General features: G+C 38.1%; 7 protein-coding genes across 7 annotated transcripts; 5 read left to right on the top strand and 2 right to left on the bottom strand.

Annotated features, from left to right (window-relative positions):
• Positions 1 to 1,521: 1,521 nt before the first annotated feature.
• On the top strand, positions 1,522 to 3,381 carry LOC108861354 (UDP-glycosyltransferase 73C7). Its single transcript, XM_018635193.2, has one exon. The coding sequence runs from the start codon at positions 1,720 to 1,722 to the stop codon at positions 3,190 to 3,192; it is 1,473 nt and encodes a 490-aa protein (XP_018490695.1). The 5' UTR covers positions 1,522 to 1,719; the 3' UTR covers positions 3,193 to 3,381.
• A 1,011-nt stretch (positions 3,382 to 4,392) lies between these two features.
• Positions 4,393 to 5,976, top strand: LOC130494943 (uncharacterized). The gene is given in 5 exon segments (XM_056985799.1): positions 4,393 to 4,443; positions 4,512 to 4,640; positions 4,642 to 4,797; positions 4,800 to 4,997; positions 5,956 to 5,976. Coding segments are annotated over 5 exon segments (555 nt in total).
• An 814-nt stretch (positions 5,977 to 6,790) lies between these two features.
• Positions 6,791 to 8,432, top strand: LOC108832249 (UDP-glycosyltransferase 73D1-like). Its single transcript, XM_018605743.2, has one exon. It carries the CDS (start codon positions 6,858 to 6,860, stop codon positions 8,358 to 8,360), a length of 1,503 nt encoding a protein of 500 aa, XP_018461245.2. The 5' UTR covers positions 6,791 to 6,857; the 3' UTR covers positions 8,361 to 8,432.
• A 3,318-nt stretch (positions 8,433 to 11,750) lies between these two features.
• Positions 11,751 to 13,543, top strand: LOC108857321 (UDP-glycosyltransferase 73D1). Its single transcript, XM_018631295.2, has one exon. It carries the CDS (start codon positions 11,883 to 11,885, stop codon positions 13,395 to 13,397), a length of 1,515 nt encoding a protein of 504 aa, XP_018486797.1. The 5' UTR covers positions 11,751 to 11,882; the 3' UTR covers positions 13,398 to 13,543.
• Positions 13,544 to 13,592: 49 nt separating this feature from the next.
• Positions 13,593 to 16,128, bottom strand: LOC108832245 (nicotinate N-methyltransferase 1). Its single transcript, XM_018605740.2, has 3 exons — positions 15,314 to 16,128; positions 15,116 to 15,180; positions 13,593 to 14,014 (listed from the first exon to the last, which is right to left on the bottom strand). The coding sequence occupies exons 1-3, from the start codon at positions 16,032 to 16,034 to the stop codon at positions 13,715 to 13,717; spliced, it is 1,086 nt and encodes a 361-aa protein (XP_018461242.2). The 5' UTR covers positions 16,035 to 16,128; the 3' UTR covers positions 13,593 to 13,714.
• Positions 16,129 to 17,565: 1,437 nt separating this feature from the next.
• LOC108832246 (uncharacterized) lies at positions 17,566 to 19,779 on the bottom strand. The gene is made up of 4 exons (XM_018605741.2): positions 19,320 to 19,779; positions 18,363 to 19,187; positions 18,248 to 18,295; positions 17,566 to 18,161 (listed from the first exon to the last, which is right to left on the bottom strand). The coding sequence occupies exons 1-4, from the start codon at positions 19,515 to 19,517 to the stop codon at positions 17,754 to 17,756; spliced, it is 1,479 nt and encodes a 492-aa protein (XP_018461243.2). The 5' UTR covers positions 19,518 to 19,779; the 3' UTR covers positions 17,566 to 17,753.
• A 236-nt stretch (positions 19,780 to 20,015) lies between these two features.
• On the top strand, positions 20,016 to 21,406 carry LOC130512912 (60S ribosomal protein L24-2-like). Its single transcript, XM_057011393.1, has 5 exons — positions 20,016 to 20,133; positions 20,461 to 20,536; positions 20,630 to 20,731; positions 20,836 to 20,984; positions 21,092 to 21,406. Exons 1-5 carry the CDS (start codon positions 20,123 to 20,125, stop codon positions 21,240 to 21,242), a joined length of 489 nt encoding a protein of 162 aa, XP_056867373.1. The 5' UTR covers positions 20,016 to 20,122; the 3' UTR covers positions 21,243 to 21,406.
• Positions 21,407 to 21,960: the final 554 nt, after the last annotated feature.

The following is a 21,960-nucleotide window of genomic DNA, read 5'->3' as shown; positions in this document are numbered from 1 at the left end:
AAGAGGGGTTAGGGTTATGTTTCAATCGGGGTTCGGTTGTAATCGTTCGGTTGTCGGGTTTTTATCCGAACCGACCCGAGGTCCATTATAACTACAAAAGCCCAACCGCATGATTTATTTATGAAACCCGAAACCGAATCGAACCGCCTTAATCGGATCGGTATCCGATCGGTTGTTCGGTTTACGGATATATTGCCCAGGCCTAATTGCAACTATATAACAAAATAGAAACACAAGTTAGAAATTATCTTAGATAACATATAACAATTGGACTTTATTTTAATAGATATTCTAAATAATAAAACACATCAAATTAATGACAATCATCAACTTTTATCATATATCACGATCTGACCTTATTCAGTCATAAACGACATCAATTTAATGCCTTCTCACGGCCAGACTGTGTCCAAGAACAATGTATTCCTAAGACGTAAAAGTATCAGTAACTACAATTTAGTATATTAGTTCCAATTTGTCAACCTACTATAGTTTTTTTTTTCCTTTCAAAACTGAATAGTTAAATAAGTTTGAATAATATAACAAGCTTAAGAATCTTAGATTTCAGACATTAAACACAACAAACACAGTTTTGTAGTCTACATATAATCATTTATTAAAAGTATAAAAGTTGAAAAACACAGAAGCGTTCACTGATCTCTCATCGAACAGAAAATATTCTTCCCTTTTAGAAAGTCAAATACAAACACAGGCAAAGTAAGCAACAAAGCATCCGTAACCTCCTCTATTCCTTTTATTGTTTTTCTCCTATTACTATGATCATACATATGTGTGATTAAAGAAAATTTAACAACTCTAAAAAACTATATGATCCTGAGATATGTAACAAACAATAATTAAAGTTGAGAATAATTATATTGCTCTAACGAATTGACCTGATCAAAAAATATCAATTCTAGAATTTGAAAGAGGATAAAAGAGAGTAGCAAAGTACCGATGCAAAACCTATCTTGAACCTCTGTTAAATCCACAATCTCTGTTTTTTTAGGGATCGAAAAGAAACCTCTGCGTTAGAAGTTGAAACAGCCACACTACGGCGTTAAGTTAATTGACGTCTTTTTTTTAAGCGATTTTCCTTTTTTTTTTCTTTAAGTTTTACTTTTTTTTTGACTAATCTTATGTGACAATTTAATTAGTGTATAGAGGTGAGGTGAATTAGAGGAGTTCACCTCGGGGGTGAATACAAGTATTGTTCCTTCTCTTTGAATATATAAATGAATTTGAAAATATAAGTCTATTTTTGTGTAGATATTTTTGCGTAGGTGTTCAATAACAATGCGATTAATTTTCTTGCAACTAGTGAATCAAACCTTTAGAAATGTTTTAGCGTTTTCTTGAGCCATTTCATGATGCTTATTCAAATGAAGGACGAGCCTGTTATGATTCGATTTAAATAACGACTCGACACGTATATATACTTTCCAAATGCATATTTTATATAAAAAACTGTCACATACTATTATTTTGTTGATTTTTTTTTCTTACAGCAGGAAGCAAAACTCAATTCAAAGTTTTATTGGAAAAGTAAAATCAAATATTTTAACGTCGGCTCTCAAGACGGGTCACAACAAATGGTGAATATATAAACTCTGTTTGTAGCTATATATTTACATACATCATTTGTAAAAAATCACCTTAAATATTCAATACCAAAACATTTAGTTTTCTTCTCTTTCGAATATTGTAAGATCTACCACAATGTCTTCTCATGATCTTGTTCACTTCGTCGTAATACCCTTTATGGCTCAAGGCCATATGATCCCACTGGTCGACATCTCTAAGCTCTTGTCCCAGCGTCAAGGCGTGACTGTCACCATCATCGCAACTACTCAAAACGTAGCCAGGATCAAGTCCTCACTCTCTTCTTCGTCCACCTCTTCGAACATCAACATCGTTGAAGTTAAGTTTCCCTTTCAACAAGCCGGCTTACCTGAAGGGTGCGAGAGTGTAGACATGCTAGACTCAACAGCCGATTTGGTTAAGTTCTTTAGCGCGGCAAACACGCTTGAGGAACAAGTCGAAAAGGCTATGGAGAAGATGGTTCAGCCACGACCGAGCTGCATCATTGGAGACATGAGCCTTCCTTTCACGTCAAGCCTAGCCAGAAAACTCAAGATTCCCAAACTTCTCTTCCATGGGTTTTCTTGTTTCAGCCTTGCATGCATACAAGTGGTTCGAGAGAGTGGGATCTTGAAAGCTGTAGAATCTAACGACGAGTATTTTGACTTGCCTGGTTTGCCTGATAGACTTGAGTTCACTAAACCTCAGATCTCAGTGTTGCAGCCTATTGAAGGAGTTCTGAAAGAGGGTACGGACAAGATTATTGAAAGTGATATTGACTCTTATGGTGTTATTGTGAACAGCTTCGAAGAGTTAGAAGTTGATTATGTAAGAGAATATAAGAAAGCAAGAGGAGGAAAAGTCTGGTGTGTAGGACCTGTTGCCTTGTGCAATAACTTAGAGTTTGAAAAAGTTAAGAGAGGAGACAAGGCTTCCATTGGTCAAGACCAGTGCCTTCAATGGCTTGACTCGCAAGAAAAGGGTTCAGTGCTCTACGTTTGCCTTGGTAGCCTTTGCAATCTCACCTTGGCTCAGCTCAAGGAGCTAGGTCTAGGCCTTGAGGAATCTAATAAGCCTTTCATTTGGGTTATTAGAGAATGGGGAAAATATGGAGAGCTAGCAAAATGGATTCAAGAAAGTGGATTTGAAGAGAGGATCAAAGATAGAGGACTTGTGATCAATGGTTGGGCACCACAAGTGTTCATCCTCTCACATGCATCAATAGGAGGATTCTTAACTCATTGTGGATGGAACTCGACCCTAGAAGGACTTACTGCAGGGGTTACACTACTGACATGGCCTTTGTCTGCTGAGCAATTCTACAATGAGAAGTTAGTTGTGAAGATATTAAAAGCAGGATTAAAGATAGGAGTAGAGAAACTCATGCAATATGGGAAAGAAGAAGAGATAGGTGTGGTGGTGAGTAGAGAAAGTGTGAGAAAGGCTGTCGATGAGCTGATGGGTGATAGTGAAGAAACACAAGAAAGAAGAAGAAGAGTCAAGGAACTTAGTGGCTTGGCAAATAAGGCTTTGGAAGAAGGAGGATCTTCACATTCTAATATCACAATGCTGATTCAAGACATCAAGGAGAAATCACAATCTCAAATATAATTAATGGGGAGTTCGGTTATTGTTTCTAAATATATTTTAAATCTTCACGTTAAAGAAAAAAAATAAGTTTTTGTCAAAAACAAAGTTGATTAGGCTTAGCCTTTTGTAAGAATTATTTCAGAAAATCCGAAAATAATCAAATATTCTTACTATAATATCATTAAGGCCTAATATTGTTGAAGAAGTCCAATTTTCTTGTTCTTTCTAACCCAAAATCAGTTGGAACAGATATAGCTGCAGGTACGAATGGGCACCAATTTTACATCTATCTGATTTGATCCATGACCATCTAACTATTTAGTGTCTAATATATTTAGAAAATTTTAGATTTTTGATCGGATATCTAATTCAATCCGTAAAAATAAATAAAAAATTAGAAATAAATAAAAATCTAAAATAATAATATTTTATTACAACAATAAAAATTTATTTGGTTTTTAAAAATTTAATAACTAATTTAATAAATTTAGTAAATAAAAATACTAAATTTTGTTTGTCTTTTTTATTTTTTATTTTTTTCCAAGTTTGTGGAATATTTGGGTCGATGCCCAATTAATATTGATGACTAATTTGCTTCTGAGTTTCTTAGGGAGTTTAAAACATTGTCCATAGTCGTCTCACCAAATGATATCAATTTTTCCATATCAGGAATCGAACCTAGCACCAACGGTTTTATTTTTATTGCTTCTAATTAATTCTTACCTATAACTTTGAAACGATTTTCTTTAAAAGCGTGATAGCTGTTGTTTTCGGAAATATTGCATACAAGTTTCTTAAAACATCCGAAACTTCGTATGCATGTCTTTGATTTAATTTTTTTTTAATTAAAACTATTTATTAAAACTACCCGGGAATTCAAGTCTCGAATACAAGTTTTGAATCGAACAAAATTTTCCAAATCAATCATAACGATACTAGTTTCGTGCGCCCACCATACCGACACGTTCACTAGAACGCTTTGAAATCCGTAGAATACCATTGACCGTTCTCTGCCGACGATGATGACCACTTGAAGGTGAGGTTTACCTCGTTGCCTCGGATACCGGTTCTTCTCGTGTCATCGCCGAAGTAGCTAGTCTCTGATGATCTCCTCTAACTTGCATTCTTGACTGACATTAAACTCTAAAGTCGAATAGGAGAGGTACAACAGACTTACAAAGAATTCGGAGCCTCGAGAACCACCAGACCAAGGATGCAACGATGAGACGACTAGAAGCCAGCAAGCAAAGTGCATCCAAGAAACCACAGGCTGTAATGTCGACTTAACCAAAAACAAAAGCTTCAGTTCCTGCATAAGAAATAAAGATTAGCATGCCTAGAAAGCCAAAGAGCCTCCAAAGCATCGGGAAGCACTTCCTTCTACAGGCCCTAACGGGGCGGAGAGCTCTTCCACGTGGGAGGAGGATCCGTTTGAACTGGACGTTCTCGAGGAATCATTCTCAGACTCTCCCCCCGGCAGGGGAGTCCCAGACGGAAGAGAGTGAACCCTCGGTCAATCGACGTAGTCTCGAGGCACCCCAAACGGAAGAGGGTGAACCCTCTGTAAATCGGCGGGGTCCCCAGGAAGCTGGGCCTGCGCTTCCAGCTAATCCAGTCCCTTCCGGAGGGGGGACGAAGCTGGGCCATCTGTCTCCTATCCCGACAGAAGGGATGAAATGATTGGGGGGGATAGCGTGGAGGCGATAGAACGCCGCCTTCTGGCTCGATTTGCTTATCCCTTATACTCGGACATCCAATTAGCCCACATTCAAGCCGAAGACCTCTTCGAGGTCAAGGTAGGGATTGTGAAGGTAATGGCTGGCCTTGTCTCCGAACGCCGGAGCGAAGAACTTTTTTTTTCTTTTGTTTTTTATTTAGAGAGAAAGGATAGAGAAAGGAGAGAGAATTCAAATATGTATTGAATATTTCTTTGATTTAATCTCAGTTTAGCATGTATCATATTGTTTTACCAGTTTATTACTATTTTACTGATCTCGTCTTAATTAAATATGAAAAGGTACATATACATGAGTATTTCAATATTTCTTATGCAAGAAAAATCAAAGTTACATGTAAACATAATAGCAATATAGTTTCAAAGAAAAAACATAGTAGCAATACGCTAAAACATTTTTTTACCAGAAAAACTAATTTACTTGCCACGTGAAAGCATTAACTATTGGCCCTGAGATTAACCACCGACGCACAATTATTCTAGAGAAGGTTAACCTTTTTTTTTTGAACAACTGAGAGAAGGTTAACCAAAAAGGCAAAATGTACGTCAACATTCCATAAGATTGAACCAGTCTACCGTGGTTTGTTCACAACCGACGCACAATTGAACGTTTCAAAGTGTACTTTTTTCCTTTAAACCAAAAGCAAAATGTCCTTTTCAAACGAAACTCACTAGAAAAAACCTAAAAATAACCGGAAACTAACTTTTGCCGTGATGTTCTGGAGTTTAGTTCTTAACAGAGATTAAATTACGAGTTGGTGAACGGGCCTTATGGTCAAGTGGCAGTGGACGGGCCTGGGAAGCTAACACGTTTCAGGTTCGATCCTCCTGCTATGCGAAACTAAGTCACATTGTTCTGTTCACCTAACGCGGATATGAGTCCATGCTTTAAGACCCATTTGAATGCCCAGGAGAAGGAGTCCATCCGCGGGTTGCGACTCTCCCGAAGATTAGGTCTGGTTTCAATAGTGACCCGGATTTAACCCTTTTTTAGTCAAAAAAAAAATTATGAGTTGGTTATCAGTAACTATATAAATTTCTTGGTATAGGCGCTGGCAAAACAAGGGTAGTGGACGAGTATGAGATGCTAACGTGTTTTATGTTCAATCTTTCTGTTGTACAAATTAAGTCTTATTGTTCTGTTCATTTAACGTAGATATTAATTGAATTCATGTTTTAAAACTCATTTAAATACTCTGGAAGATGAATACATCCGCATACTTACGACTTTCTAAATTCAACTAGGTTAAAAAGTTAATTTACAAAAAGAATTGACGGAATACATAATAAAATAGCATTTGGTTTAGTTAAAAATGAATAAGAAAATGTATAGAATATTATGTAGCAATCCTCTCTATGTTGACTGAGCAGTTATCAACCTTTAGGCAGGGTTTTAGCAAAAAAAAATACCTTTAGGCAGGGACAAAACCATAAAAGGTTAACTGACCCCAACGGTCCTCACAGTGACCTTTTACGTTTATGTACAGCCTTCTCAGATACGCTCATTGACTTCATATTTTGGCCAGATGCTTGACCTTGTCGTATTTTTTACACTAATATCATAATCAAAAATTATTAAAAAAATGTTTCTACGAAGTTACCTTTTCGTAAATGTTTTGAAATTTTCATTTCTTTTATATAAATGAGATTTCGGTTTCCTCATACATTTCTTGATAAAAATGAGGTAGCTCACCATTGTCATGGTACAGTGACTAGCTCACTTTCGTCATATAATTTTAAACAACGATGATGCGTGGTTGGTTCTCTAAACAATAGTTTTTTATAATGACTTATTCAAAGTCAATATGTACAGCTTTTGAAGACTTACCCAATACTAAATAAACTCCATTATGAAGATTCATTCACATGTATATATACATATCAGCAGATTGTGTGTGTATCCTCTATATGTTATGCATCCTTTATCTTCAAACATCTGATAAACCCAAGAATGGAAACTAACATGGTTTCAAAAGCCAAAAGACTTCACTTTATCTTGATCCCTCTCATGGCTCAAGGGCATCTAATCCCCATGGTTGATATCTCCAAGATTCTTGCGAAACAAGGCAACATCGTCACCATAGTTTCAACTCCTCAAAATGCTTCAAGATTTGCGAAGACAGTTCAACGCGCAAATTCAGAGTCAGGTCTCCAAATCAACGTGGTGACATTCCCAATTGCCTACAAAGAATTTGGTCTTCCCGAAAATTGTGAGACTCTCGACACTTTGCCCTCCAAAGCCCTCTTAAGGAAGTTCTACGACGCTGTGGACAAGATCCAGGAGCCCCTGGAGAGGTTCCTTGAGCGACAAGAAACCCCTCCGAGTTGCATAATCTCTGACAAATGCCTTTTCTGGACGTCCAAAACCGCTAAAAGGTTCAAGATCCCAAGGATTGTGTTCCACGGAATGTGTTGTTTCTCTCTTTTAAGCTCACACAACGTACATCTTCATAGCCCGCACCTCTCGGTTTCTTCAGACTCAGAGCCTTTCTCTATACCAGAAATGCCACATAAGGTCGAGATAGCAGGATCTCAGTTACCAGGTGCGTTCAGGAAATTAGAAAATATGGATGACGTTCGCGAGAAGATGCGCGAATCTGAATCTGAAGCCTTTGGGGTTATTGTTAATAGCTTCCAGGAATTGGAACCTGGCTATGCAGAGGCTTATGCTAAGGCCATCAAGAAAAAGGTATGGTTCGTTGGACCCGTTTCTTTATGCAATGATCGTATGGACTTATTCGATAGAGGAAACAATTGTAACATTGCTATTAGTGAGACTCAATGCTTGAAGTTTTTAGATTCGATGAGACCAAGGTCTGTCTTATATGTTTGTCTAGGTAGCCTCTGTCGACTAATACCTAATCAACTGATAGAACTGGGGTTAGGTTTAGAAGAATCAGGAAAGCCCTTTATTTGGGTGATCAAGACCGAGGAAAAACACATGAATGTGCTAAATGAATGGCTAAAACGTGAAATGTTCGAAGAGAGGATTAGAGGTAGAGGGATAGTGATAAAGAGTTGGAGTCCTCAGGCTATGATACTATCACATGGCTCGACCGGAGGATTCTTGACTCATTGCGGTTGGAACTCAGTGATCGAAGGGGTATCTTTTGGTGTACCAATGATCACATGGCCGATGTTCGCTGAACAGTTTCTCAATGAGAAACTGGTAGTGGAGGTGTTGAAGGTTGGGGTTAGGGTTGGGGTGGAGATTCCGGTGAGATGGGGAGACGAGGAAAGAGTTGGAGTGTTGGTCAAGAAACATAGTGTTGTGAAAGCTACAAAGCTTTTGATGGAGGAAGATGGAAATGAAAGTGGTGAGTTCTTGAGAAGAAGGACACGCGTTCAAGAACTTGCAGTAAATGCGAGAGGTGCTGTGGAAATGAAAGGATCTTCGAGTACTAACGTTATATTATTTATCCAAGATATCTTAGAGAAATTGAGTGTCGAATAGACAAGTCAGGTAGTGTATGCTAATGTAAAAGACAATGTTAAAAACTCGTTTTTAAACAATGAAAAAAATGCAATTTTAGTATCACGAAAATGTTACGTTAGTAGAGATCATCAGAGAGGTCTATGATAAATTTGAAGCTCTAAAAATTATTAGTTGCCATACATATTGTTGAACATATATTCGTTAGAGATAAGAGGTCAATGATAATTTCAAAGCTTCTAGAAATATAAGAAGCATACATAGTGATTAAATTTTATTCATAGATATTCATAAAAAAAATTCATAAGATATTTAACAATATGATAATTTCGAAGCTTATAAAACATGTAAGAGGATAGATGGTTAACACTACTTCTGAAACTCTAATACGGTGTAGAAGTAATCAATATAGAAAGGTCTAAAAGAAGGGTCAAGTAGAGAGACCAGGAGGCGCTTTAAACTCTTCTTCGGTTCTATGATTACCTTTGGTCCTATAAATTGTCATGACAAAGATGTCGCCTTCTAGCAAGGCACGAGTTCGGTGGCCATGCTCGCATCAACGTTTCCTGATGGTGTTGGAGGGCGTAGGAGGGACCACTGAGTGTCGTTTGACGAGCGTTCTTCAGACGTCAGTGAGAGAGTATTTCCTCTCTAATTAATGGAATAAATGGTATAGTATTTCAAAAATGTATCTAAAAATGTTAAATATTTTGACATGTAGATAGATTTTGTAGAAAAATAAAACAAAATTTTGATATAGAGCATAGAGGTTTACTCACTTCTCAAACACGCCTAGGTTTTTTTTTTTTTTTTGAGAAAAGGGTACGTATTAAGTGCATGCAAATTGTGAGATAACATCCACGGATCCACCATGAGTCCATGACCATGTTATGGGTTCATTACCTTCGACTTCGAGACAGAAACTCTCAGAGTACAACATAAGTATGAAATAATTGAGTTGTCTTTGTTTACGTAACACTAATTTCCTATGTATCTTGTCTTCATTTGTGGGGGATAAGATACATGTTCTTTTGTACGTTATGCTGGTAGCAATAAAATGAATGCAGTTGTTACATTTCATAATCCAAAAATAAAGTGATTCATAGATTTTTTAAAAGTATTTAGATAACTTGACAAATTTTTATTATTTTTTTCTTTTTTTCAAAAATAATGAATATGAAACAATTAAATACTATTTGGTTTTAGTTTAGGGGGTGAACCCAAAACTCATAAATTAATTATTCTTACAATAAATTATTATGGCCCAGTATTGTTGAAAAGTCCAATTTTCTTGTTCTTTCTAACCCAAAATTGGCGGGAACAGATATAGCCATGCATAGTATTACATAAATCACGACTCACAGTCACATTTGGATCACTTTCCTTGTATAGACTCGTATACGATCTTGCCCGACCTCTACGGCAGAGCAGGCATAACACATGCTTCCTATTTAAAGTTTTCAGTAATTCCTTTTCCTTTGTTTATTATGTGAAATTGACTTGACGAAGGTGGAAGTCTGGGAATTTTGAGCCTCTTAATCAGTTAATTGTTTTTTGTTACTGTTGAAACTTGAAACTATTAACTTCTAAGCCCGTAAAATTATTTTTGTACCTACTAGGCAAAAGAACTTCTTAGACATATAGGTAAACTCAGCATTTTCCATGCAGTTTCTGAGACATATAGTCTTATTGCCTTAGTTTTGAATCAATGTTTTGAAATCCATGAGCATCAACTACGCCAAAATAACAATCACATAACCTAAGGGCCAAGGGATTAATTGCTAAAGTAAATTAGTTTCATCTTCGTTAGCAAATCTCTCTCATCTTGAACTACAGCACAAAGAAAATCAAATTAAATATGTGACGAACAAAGCAGTTATCTACCTTTAGGCAGGGAAAACTGTAATACCAGATTATTTACGGTTAATCGGTCTTCCACGTCCGTTTACTCGATTCATGGGTTTTGTTCCATACAATAGGCACCGCACTAATTTTTATGAAATTCAAAATTTTTTCTTTAATGACCTTCTAATCACTACATAATTTTCCTTCGTATTTTGGTCTTATTCGTATACTCGTGAATCAGTTCTCAATATATTAACCAATCCTTCTATTAATTTAGCTCAAACATACTTAAATTTAGAATTCGTTATAGATGTATAACCGAAAAGGTAAATATACTTTAATAACATAGATAATCAAATCAATTCTATTAAATTTTCATTATATACCAACAAACCAAGATGTTACAACTCACTCTTTCTCAACAAATACAACATTTTCTTTGACCACCAAGATCGTTACACATTTTAGTGTGAGCATGTAAGATTCCACATTGTCAGAATTTGGTTTTAATATCACATGTAACGTTCTGACCGTCAGTATCTAATAGGTCTTCTACATCCATTCACTCGGCCCATGAACTTCGTTTTGTACAACAAGCAGTACATTAACTCTTTTAAGCTCGAAAATCTTGTTTACTAATTATGTAATTACCACATGCATGATTTTTTCCGGTGTTGTTTTAACTTTACTTGTACGATATCACGAATTGTCTGATAGATCCTCAATTATTCTACTACTTTAGTTCAAACACGTTTAGAAATTCTCTATGAATGATCATGTTAAAGATATAGATAATAAAATCAATTTTGTTAAGCTTTTATCATATACCACAAACCAAAAGTTTACAAAAACCATAACAGACCCCAACTGTCCTCCCAGTGAGTGACCTTAACGTTTACGCACAACCTTCTTAGATACGCTCATTGACTTCATACTTTGGCCAGGAGCTTGACCTTGTCGTATTTTTTACACTGATATCATAATCAATAATTATAAAATTGTTTTTGTTCTTACGAAGTTACCTTTTCGTAAATGTTAGTGAAATTTTAATTTTTTTGTATTGTTGATAAAATAGCTCACATTTATAATTGTAATGTGTATGTGTATGTGTACGTTTGTTCATACGTCGCTGAGTTAAGGATTTCAGCTTCCTCATACATTTCTTGATAAAAATAAGGTAGCTCAGTAGCTCACCATTGTCACGGTATAGTGACTAGTCACTTTTGTCGTCGATCAAAATTTTAAACAGTGATGATGCGCGATTGGTACTCTAAGAGCAACCGCATCAATGAACCCCGGTTGGAGTTCATAATTTGAATTTTTTATTATTTTTTTCGTTAAAAAAAATAAACTGATCAGGCCGCCATGTGATGTGGGGTCCGCTAAACAGTAACGAACTCGGGTCATGCGGAAGGAGCATTCGGAGATGAAGTCGTCGCTTTTGTTTATTATAATCATTTTTTCCGATTTCCGTGTAAACCTCATTCATGACTCTCCAATGGAGATGCTCTAAACAATAGTTTTTAATGACTTATTCAAAGTCAATATATTCAGCTTTTGGAGACTTACCCAAAATCCTAAATAAACTCCATTATAGATTCATTCACACGTATATATATACACATATTAGCAGATTGTATGTGTATCCTCTATATGCTATCTCTCCTTTATCTTTAAACATTTGATAAGCCCAAAAAAATGGAAACTAAAATGGTTTCAAACCCTAAAAGACTTCACTTTATCTTGATCCCTCTCATGGCTCAGGGGCATCTAATCCCGATGGTTGATATCTCCAAGATTCTTGCGCGACAAGGCAACATCGTTACCATAGTTTCAACCGCTCAAAATGCTTCAAGAGTTGCGAAGACAGTCGAACGTGCGAGATCAGAGTCAGGTCTCCAAATCAACGTGGTGACATTCCCAATTGCCCACAAAAAGTTTGGTCTTCCTGAAAATTGTGAGACTCTCGACACTTTGCCCTCCAAAGACCTCTTACGCAAATTCTATGACGCTGTGGAAGAGTTCCAGGAGCCCTTAGAAAGTTTTCTTGAGGAACAAGAAACCCCTCCAAGCTGCATAATCTCCGACAAATGCCTTTTCTGGACGTCGGAAACCGCAAAAAAGTTCAATATCCCGTGGATTCTGTTCCACGGAATGTGTTGTTTCAATCTTTTAAGCTCCCACAACCTCCACCTTCATAGCCCGCACCTATCCGTTTCTTCAGACACGGAGCCTTTTACAATACCAGCGATGCCACATAAGGTCGAGATAGCAAGATCTCAGTTATCTGGTGCGTTCAGGAAAAAAGCAAATACGGATGACGTTCGCCGCGAGAAGATGCGTGAAGCTGAAGCAGGAGCCTTTGGAGTTATTGTTAATAGCTTCCAAGAATTGGAACCTGGCTACGCAGAGGCCTACGCTGAGGCCATAAAGAAGAAGGTATGGTTCGTTGGTCCCGTTTCTTTATGCAATGATCGTATGGACTTAATCGATAGAGGAAACAACTATAACATGGCGATTAGTGAGACCGCATGCTTGAAGTTTCTGGATTCCATGAGACCGAAGTCTGTCTTATATGTTTGTCTAGGAAGCCTCTGTAGACTAATACCTAGTCAATTGATAGAACTAGGGTTAGGCTTAGAAGAATCTGGAAAACCCTTTATTTGGGTGGTCAAGACAGAGGAAAAACACATGAATGTGCTAAAAGAATGGCTACAACTTGAAATGTTCGAAGAGAGAGTTAAAGGTAGAGGGATAGTGATAACGGGTTGGAGTCCTCAGGCTATGATACTCTCTCATGGTTCGACCGGAGGGTTCTTGACTCATTGCGGTTGGAACTCGGCGAGCGAAGGGGTATCTTTTGGTGTACCAATGATCACATGGCCGATGTTCGCTGAACAGTTTCTCAATGAGAAACTCGTAGTGGAGGTGTTGAAGGTTGGGGTTAGGGTTGGTGTGGAGATTCCTGTTAGATGGGGAGAGGAGGAAAGAGTTGGAGTGTCGGTCAAGAAACATAGTGTTGTGAAAGCTATAAAGCTTTTGATGGATGATGATTGCCAAAGTGGAAATGAGGATGGTGAGTTCTTGGGACGAAGGAAACGCATTCAAGAACTTTCAGTAATGGCGAGAGAGGCTGTGGGATTGAAAGGATCCTCGAGTACTAACGTTTCATTGTTTATCCAAGATGTCTTGGAGAAATTGAGTATCGAATAGAAAATCCTAAGGTACTATATGGTAATGTAAACGAATATGTTAAACTTGTTTAAAACAAGTTAGTTTTATGAAACTACTACTTTAATAGTGATATAAAGCTTTTGGCATACATAATGAATAATGATGAAAATGTATTCATGAGACAAGAGGTCAATGATAATTTCAAAGCTTCTAGAAATGTAAGAAGCATACATATTGATGAAAATTTATTCATTAGATTATCAAAGAGGTGAAGTGACAAAAAAAAAAGATTATCAAAGAGGTGTATGATAATTTTGAAGTTTTTTTTTGAAATTTAAAATGATAAATGCTTAACATTACTTCTGAAACTCTAGGATGGTGTAGAAGTAATCAATGTAGAAAGGTTGAAAAGAAGAGAATCCAGCAGAGAGACCAAGTTCTTTAAACTCTTCTTCAGTTCTATGCTTACCTTTGGTCCTATAGATTGTCATAACGAAGATGTCGCCTTCTAGCAAGGCTCGGGTTCTGTGGCTATCATCGGTTTCCTTAGGCAAGACTGGCTCGCAAGCGATTAGCTTTCCTCCAACCGGTAAAGCATTGTAGCAATTTTTCATTATCTGCTTGCATTCTTGATCCGTCCATGTCGTTAATACCCACTGTGCATTCAGATAACACAACATTACAAGATTTCAATTGGGACCGATATGAAATAATATGTTTGTATTCTTCAATCTATACATCATATTTTTTATCACATTGTTCTAGAAATTAAGGTATACCAATATTAGACATGTATATCTATACTATTAAAGTACAAGCACATTTGGATTTTTACTCTGTTTACCCCTATTAAAGAGACTTTCTTTTGTATTCATTAATGACATTTTGGACATTTTGCATTGGTTTCTTTTTAATTGTTTTTGGTTTGTCATTAACCATCGGTTTCCTAATTCAATTTTGGTATGTGATTATTCCGTGTTTGATACTGCATCATTTTAATATTTTTCCAATCGGACATGTTTGAAACTGCATCGTTTTTTCTCAAACTATTTAATGGTTTGGTTTTAAACCGCTTTTTCCTAAATATAATCCCAACTATCTAACAAAAATTATTTATAAAAAATAAAAATTGTTTATTGGTTCAACCAGTGGTTCAACCGGTAACTGGATTTCGATTTTAGTAGTTTTTATTAGATTTTTAATTTTTTTTTTTTTCAAACCCGAACTGAATTTATCTTTGATCAACCGGTAATCCGTTCAACCGCAGGTCTCAATCGAATTTCAAAACACCGATCAAAACTATAAAACTGTTATATTGATTTATATTTAAAATATCTAATTCAAAATTATAAACCTAAAAATACATGTATAATATAGTTTTACCGAACATAAATCTGGATATAAAATACATATATGAGACGGATTATATAAATACATATACAAGACGGATTATATAAATGTGATTATATAAAATTTTCACCAAACATAAACCCGCGCTTTGAAAGCGCGGGTCAAAATCTAGTACGACAATTAAATAGAATAACACAAATAAACCTTCGAATAAAGGGTACATAAAAACAAAATTTGATACATATTTTTGCAAAAAAAATGATAGATATATTATAGTTTAAATTATTTTACAACATGATCACATTACAGCCTAGATTGGCAGGTTCACACATGGCACAAATTTGTTCGTAGTGACTTATATCTACCTACAAAGTAAGTATTCACGTGACAAAAATGGTACCACAAACCTTCATGAAGATGGCGTCACCACTAGGAACTGACTGGAACATATCCCCACCCACGTGAGTCACTCCTAACACAAACAATATCAACAAAATATAATACATTAAAGAACTGAAAATAGCATAACAATTTCCAAAAATAACGTAAACCTTATTCTTTTTGATAAAATGATGAAAATAAAAGCAAATAATAAATATATTCACCAGGAATCTTGGGGGCTCTGGCAACAACTTCAGGCAAATCAAAGTTAATCCCTTCACGGACATTAGCAAACTGCTCAAGGATCATACGTAGACAATCTCCTGCGCTCCCTCCCACGTCAACTAAACGCTCCACGGATTTAAAACCATCGTAGCCGTCCAATATAGCTTTCATGAACGGCACCGATACGCCGGACATCGCCTTCTGCATGAGACCGTTCATCTCCTCGCATTTCCCATACTGCACGTACGCCGCCTCTCCGTTTGCTTTGACGTACGGCTCCGTCTCCGGCTCCACCACCGCCGTGTGAACCAGTGGCCATGCTCGCATCATCGCCTCCTGATGGTGCTGGAGGACGTACGCGCCGTAGGAGAGACCATCGGAGTCGGTGACGAGCGTTTTTCCGACGTCGGTGAGAGAGTACTTCCTCACTACGACGACGGATCCATCGGCGTCGTTGAGGTGCTCGGAGAAGACGCCGTAGCTTGTGAGCATACGAAGTATACGCTGGAGATTCTCGGGGTCGCCGCCTCCTGATGGGAGGAGGAGGCGAGGGAGGATCTCGGAGGCGGAGAGAGGAGTGTTGGATCCGGAGTTCCAGATAGCGTCGGCGATGCCTAGTCTGACGGCGGCGTTAAGTGACATTGGAACGCTTATCATGTTAGCGAGCTCCATAATAGCGAGACGAGCTTTGTTTCTACTCTCGGAGCTTTCCCCTTCCATTTTGTTTTCTTAACTCTCTGGTAGGTGAATGAGAGAGACTCCACTTTCTCAAACAGGACTAGTTTTTTTATAGAAAAGGGGTTTATTTTGAGTTCATGCAAAGTGTGAGATAAGATAGCTAGGAAGCAGTTCAAAGCCGCCCCACTTAACATGTCCCACACGGGTTAAGTGATTTTTTTAATTCAAAAATTCAATCTGCATTATCAGTAAAAGAAATAATATTAAATATTTGTATTTTATATTTTTTTAAAGAAAATATCTCTTGTTAAAAAAATTCTTTTGAAAATCTACTCGACATGCACCGCCCAATTCAGATTTTTTAAATGAGTCGATTCACACCCACCTCTGAACAAGTTAAACGGGATGAGTTCTCCGGATTATGACTCACATCACTGTTCATTATCTTGACTTCCATATCGAATATCTCGAAGACGTACAAAATAAAGAAATGAAATAATGGAGTTGTTTGATTTTCGAGACAGAGCATCTTTTAGACAACAACATAAAATATGAAATAGTTGAGCTGTTTTTGTTTTAATCTGTATTTTGTCACTATTTGTGGGGATGTGTCATACATTGTACGAGGCCACACTATTAGGATGAATTCATTTCTTGGTGAATTAGGTTAATTAGAAACGTTATAAGAACATGATCTTTAGGATTCAGTACTATAATGCAGAAAGATTGTAGCAATGAATCACGATGGTAACGACAAAACCAATAGTCATAAAGAACATAGAGATGAAAACAGATTCGAACTTCATCTGCGTCTTAGCTTACCTTGGGCTCACTTTCATATACAATCCGTTCAATAAATAAATGAAAACAAGCATCAGAGAAGTTCAAATCATTCTTAGAAAAGAACAAACACTGAAATAATCCACAGTTTCCTTCATACATTGGTGGTGTGTATGGTTGCTCCAGTGGTCATGCTAACGGTCTGATCAGGAGGAACTAGCTCAACGTTTAGGCGCTGGAGAAAGACCGCTAGTGCCACGAAGCTCAGCTTCTTTGAGAGCAGTGTAAACAGCCTCAATTGTAGAGGTGAAGAAGGGAAGGGAAGGGGACGATAATGGGTGCTTTAGGGAATATGCGGGAGCGATAAAAAGCAAGCTGACAGGAGCGACCCCCTCCAAAGGTGATGAGATACGCGAGGCGGGGAAGAGGACTGTGACGGTTGACGTGAAAGGATACGAGGCCTGGACAAGTTGCTGAAAACGTCTGATCAGATAACTGGTCAATCTTTTAACGACGGTTGGACGGGGATGAATGACGATGCAGGGACGGGGAAAAGCCACCGTTGGAAGAAAAAGGCAAGCTATGAAAAAACATAACAAACTAAATCTGCGTTTAATGGCTTCTGCTCGACTTTCTGTCTGTTTGTCTTTTTTCTACCTTGATATGTAATAAACAACTTCTGTTTTTACACTTTGAAGGTCTATAGGTGATCTTTCTTTAACCTAATGCTATTATCCAACCCTAATCGATATTATGAACCAAGAAGTTACTAATTTCATTGGCATCCGAGTCATTGTGATTTCATAAAAGATGATATATTCAATAAAAATACATGTTGAATGTCAAATATATATGGATTCGTAAAAGTACACAAACAAGACATCACTCTGCACATATGAAACTTGAGATGGTTCTGGCTCGAACTCTCTCACTATCACAGTGGCGAGGTTTAAATATCGCATTTCCCCCTTTCGCTCAATATCAAATTGCTTGTTTAAGAGAGGAGCTCTTGCTCATACCTGGTTTGGATTTTGGGGATGATATTGCAACGTTTCCCATTTTAACTACCACACCTTCTTGCTCCTCGTTCTCTCTCTTCTTTCTCTCTGTATCCACCAGCTTGCCTTCCGGTGAGAGAGGCGGTTCTAGAGAGCGAGGGACAGAGTTGATCCAAGGATGCAAAAGACACTGAGCCGCAGTTGGTCGTTTCTCCGGTACGAAATCAAGAATCGAAACAAGAAAATCACTCAGCTCATTTGCATCTTGCTCACTGAACTCGTACTTCTCGGTAAGGACTTTGTTCATTGGCCAGAAACGCAGTCTTCTGATGTGACGAAGATCACCATGCCTGTTGAACAAATCTCTGGAATAGCGGCCTCCTAAAGCTATCTGCAAACACACACACACAACAGAGAAAGAAGTTGGAGTTCAAACACGGCCTTGAAGGGTTAAGCCTGGCAATGATTCTATTTTACCTTGCGTGGCATCATTCCAAGAAGCTCCATCATCAAAGCCAAGTGGTCCTGATAGTCACACAAACCCAATTAGCTTTGAATACATAAATGTTAAAAGTAACATACGCACGCATACCTCGTCTCTATCATAATTGTCTCCACTATGGGGATCGAAAAGTACATCACCAGTGGCAAGTTCAAAACATATGCACGCGAATGACCAGAGATCTGCGGATGTAGAATACTTAGATCCAAGGATCACTTCCGGACACCTATACTGTCTCGTCTGAATGTCGCTCGTGAACTGTTTATAAGTCCAACACGCGTTACCAAAGTCAACAAGCTTACACTTGAGATCAGCAGATTCCACAAGGTGCCTTCTACTCGATCGACTCCCTTTCTTACCTCCTTGCTTCACTTCCTCCCCGCCATTAGCAGTAGAAGTAGAAGGACAGTCTTCTTCAGCAGCACCACTAGGCTTTCTTCTACGAACATCTTTTTTTTTATTCTTGACAAAGTCTCCATTGGAGTCAACAGTCTTCTCCTTACCACTAGCGATAACAAGCGGAGCTCCGGACTTCCTAGGATCCTTAGACGGATCGATCCTCGATACCAACAGTACATTCTCAGGCTTGAGATCGGTATGTATAATAGAGAGCTCTTTATGCAAGTAGTCCAAACCAACCAACATGTGGTAACAAATCTCCTTAACCATGGGAATAGGCAAGCCACGGTAGTCAGAATACTTTATAAGCGTTAGCAAGTTATCTCCCAAGTACTCGAAAACCATACACACATGCTGACCGTTAGGACCAGAGTGCTTGAAATGATCCAAAAGCTTCACAACGCATTTGGTATCATCAGCGTCTCCCTCAGCGATCTGTTGCAATATTGTTATCTCGTCCATGGCAGCTTCGGTATAGTGCTGTGCACTCTTTTGTACTTTCAACGCCACATATCTCTGTTTGCATTCCCATCAAAATTCAATACTGAGTTAAATAATCACACTAAAGATAACAAACCCTAACTGACAACGGCCTATATAACAATAATATTGACATTAGATTAAAGTGAAGATTGGCGAGTGCGTTACAGAGGATAGAGTGTCCCAGGAGAGCCAGACGGTGGAGAAATGGCCCCAGCCGAGTTTGCTCTGGACAACGTACCGGCCGCTCTTGAAGGAGTCGCCGATCCGAACGGCGTGGTAACCGCCGCGGCGGTAATCCTCAGTCCCTTCGTCCTCCGAAGTGTATTCGCCGCCACCGTCGCTGCTCCACTTCTCCGCCTCCATAATTCGAACCGATCTAGCCGCAGAAAACTATCTTTCTTAGTCTGAGCTACTCTCTCCGGCGCGATGACCGAATCCAAATTTGTGGATCTCTCTTTCTCTCTCTCTCTCGCTTTGATTTTATTTTCTTCTGGAAGCTTGTGCAGGACGAGGAGGAGGAGTTTAGCTACTTCTTCAAACTTTCCATCTACCTTTACGACACGTCACCGTTTTGACGCTCCCGCTACCGGTTCCTTCTACCGGCGGTTAAAGGGAAAGAAATGATTGAGGAGATGCCGACGTCATCGTTATAATGCGTTAAAACGTAATGGGCTGAAATTGCTATGGGCTATATTTGTGTGAGCTACCAAAATTAAGAAACGAAATGATTGACGAGATGATGACGTTATCATTATACCGTGTTATAAAACATAATGGGCTGAGGATCTAATGGGCTATATAGTATGTGGGCTACCGAAATGAAGATACGATGCTTATATATACGAAAATGGCTTTTTGCAGTACACTCTCGTTGTAGCCTCCTATAAAAGGATATCGATTGGATTAGGGTTTTCGAGTAGTAGTAACAGGAGGAAGCAGAGGAGCATCTCCAGCAGCCAGCAGCAACCATGGTTCTCAAGTAATTAAATCTCCCAAATCTCTCCCTCCATTATTGACTACTGTTTATCTAATCGAATTAGCTTAGTGTAATGATGATTCATGTTTTCACTATCGGTATGGATCGATTTAGTGTTGTTTCTTGTACGAGGATGAGTGTACGTTCTGTTGTAACTGGATCTTGTTCTGCTCTTTGGTGTGTAATGTCATTATGTTATAATCCATCTGCCTATATGTTTGTTCGATAACTTACAGATCTCTGTTTGGCATTTTAAGAATCATTTCAATCGTGCTTGTCTGAGAACCGATGCTATGTCTCATTATGTTGATTGTCTTTGGTTGTCTGCAGGACGGAGCTTTGTCGTTTCAGTGGCCACAAGATTTACCCAGGAAGGGGAATCAGATTCATCCGATCTGACTCTCAGGTATTTTTTTTTATTAATCTTTCTCGCTTACTACTGATCATCTTAATGTTATAGTCTCTAATCTCCTTTTTATCGTTTCCATGGTTCTATAAGGTGTTCTTGTTCATCAACTCAAAGTGTAAGCATTACTTTCATAACAAACTGAAGCCTTCCAAGCTTTGTTGGACTACCATGTACAGAAAGCAGCACAAGAAGGTAAAAAAAAAAACTCTATTTGTTTGGTTTTGTTTTGTTTTTGTAAGAGCCTGCGTTGGATTATTAAAGTTTTGCCCTGTTTGAAAATTATGAATCGTTTGTAGGATGCAGCTCAAGAAGCTGTGAAGAAGAGGAGACGTGCTACCAAGAAGCCCTACTCAAGGTCTATTGTTGGTGCTACCTTGGAAGTGATTCAGAAGAAGAGAGCTGAGAAGCCTGAAGTCCGTGATGCTGCAAGAGAAGCTGCTCTTCGGTTAGTTTTTTTTTACTGATTTTTCGATTTATTCAGTTATAGCCAACTATTTAGATTTCAGAAAAAGTTGTGATTTTGACTGAAGTGAATTGTGATGATCCTAACAGTGATATCAAGGAGAGAATCAAGAAGACAAAGGATGAGAAGAAGGCAAAGAAGGCTGAGTTTGCTTCAAAGCAACAGAAGATTCAGGCTAAGATCCCCAAGGCTGCTGCCAAGGGAGGTCCTAAGTTGGGAGGTGGTGGTGGCAAACGCTGAAGAACCCTTGCTTTTCACTCTTGTGTTTCTCTGCTAGTGTGCTACTATTTTTAGTTTATGTTGATTTCAGAATATCCCGCAGAACGTAAACCTTTTGTTATTTGCGTTTGTCTCTTACTTTTAAGCAACTCTTATAATCTCAAGACTTGAGAATTTTGTTTTCCTATGAACTTCTTCATTTCACTACACTCTTGGCTCAATGACCTTATCACTATAGTCGTTTGTTTACTTGATTTCTAAGAAAATTTTAGAAACCGCGACTCCTGGGGACAACATAGACGGATAATCTATCTGAAGTCTTTCCAAGATGTTAGTAGGATTCTGTTAAGATCCTTATTTAGAAATTAAATCTTGAGGGCTGTCGAAGATTCATCACTCTGTGCTTCTTTCTCCTGTACCTTAGTTATGTAACTGGAAATGGATCAGCATTCCACTTATTCAAAGAATCTTTTTGATGTTGAATAATTTTCAAATGAATACTTTTTCTAGAATGATATGGAATAGGCCTGGGCGTTCGGGTACCCGTTGGCGTTCGGGTCGGGTTTTTCGGATTTCGGTTCTAAAAAATAATACCCTATAGGTCCCATTCTAGATATTTTCTTACTACGGTCCGGGATCGGATATAACTTCTCGGGTTCGGATCGGTTTTGTAATACAATCTAAAACCCATAAAATAACCATATATCATTTTGGTTCGGGTTTTTTTGGATCGGTTCGG

Source organism: Raphanus sativus, chromosome 5 (genome assembly GCF_000801105.2).
Source record: "Raphanus sativus cultivar WK10039 chromosome 5, ASM80110v3, whole genome shotgun sequence".
Lineage (NCBI taxonomy): Eukaryota > Viridiplantae > Streptophyta > Magnoliopsida > Brassicales > Brassicaceae > Raphanus > Raphanus sativus.
This window is presented reverse-complemented; position numbering and strand designations above follow the sequence as displayed.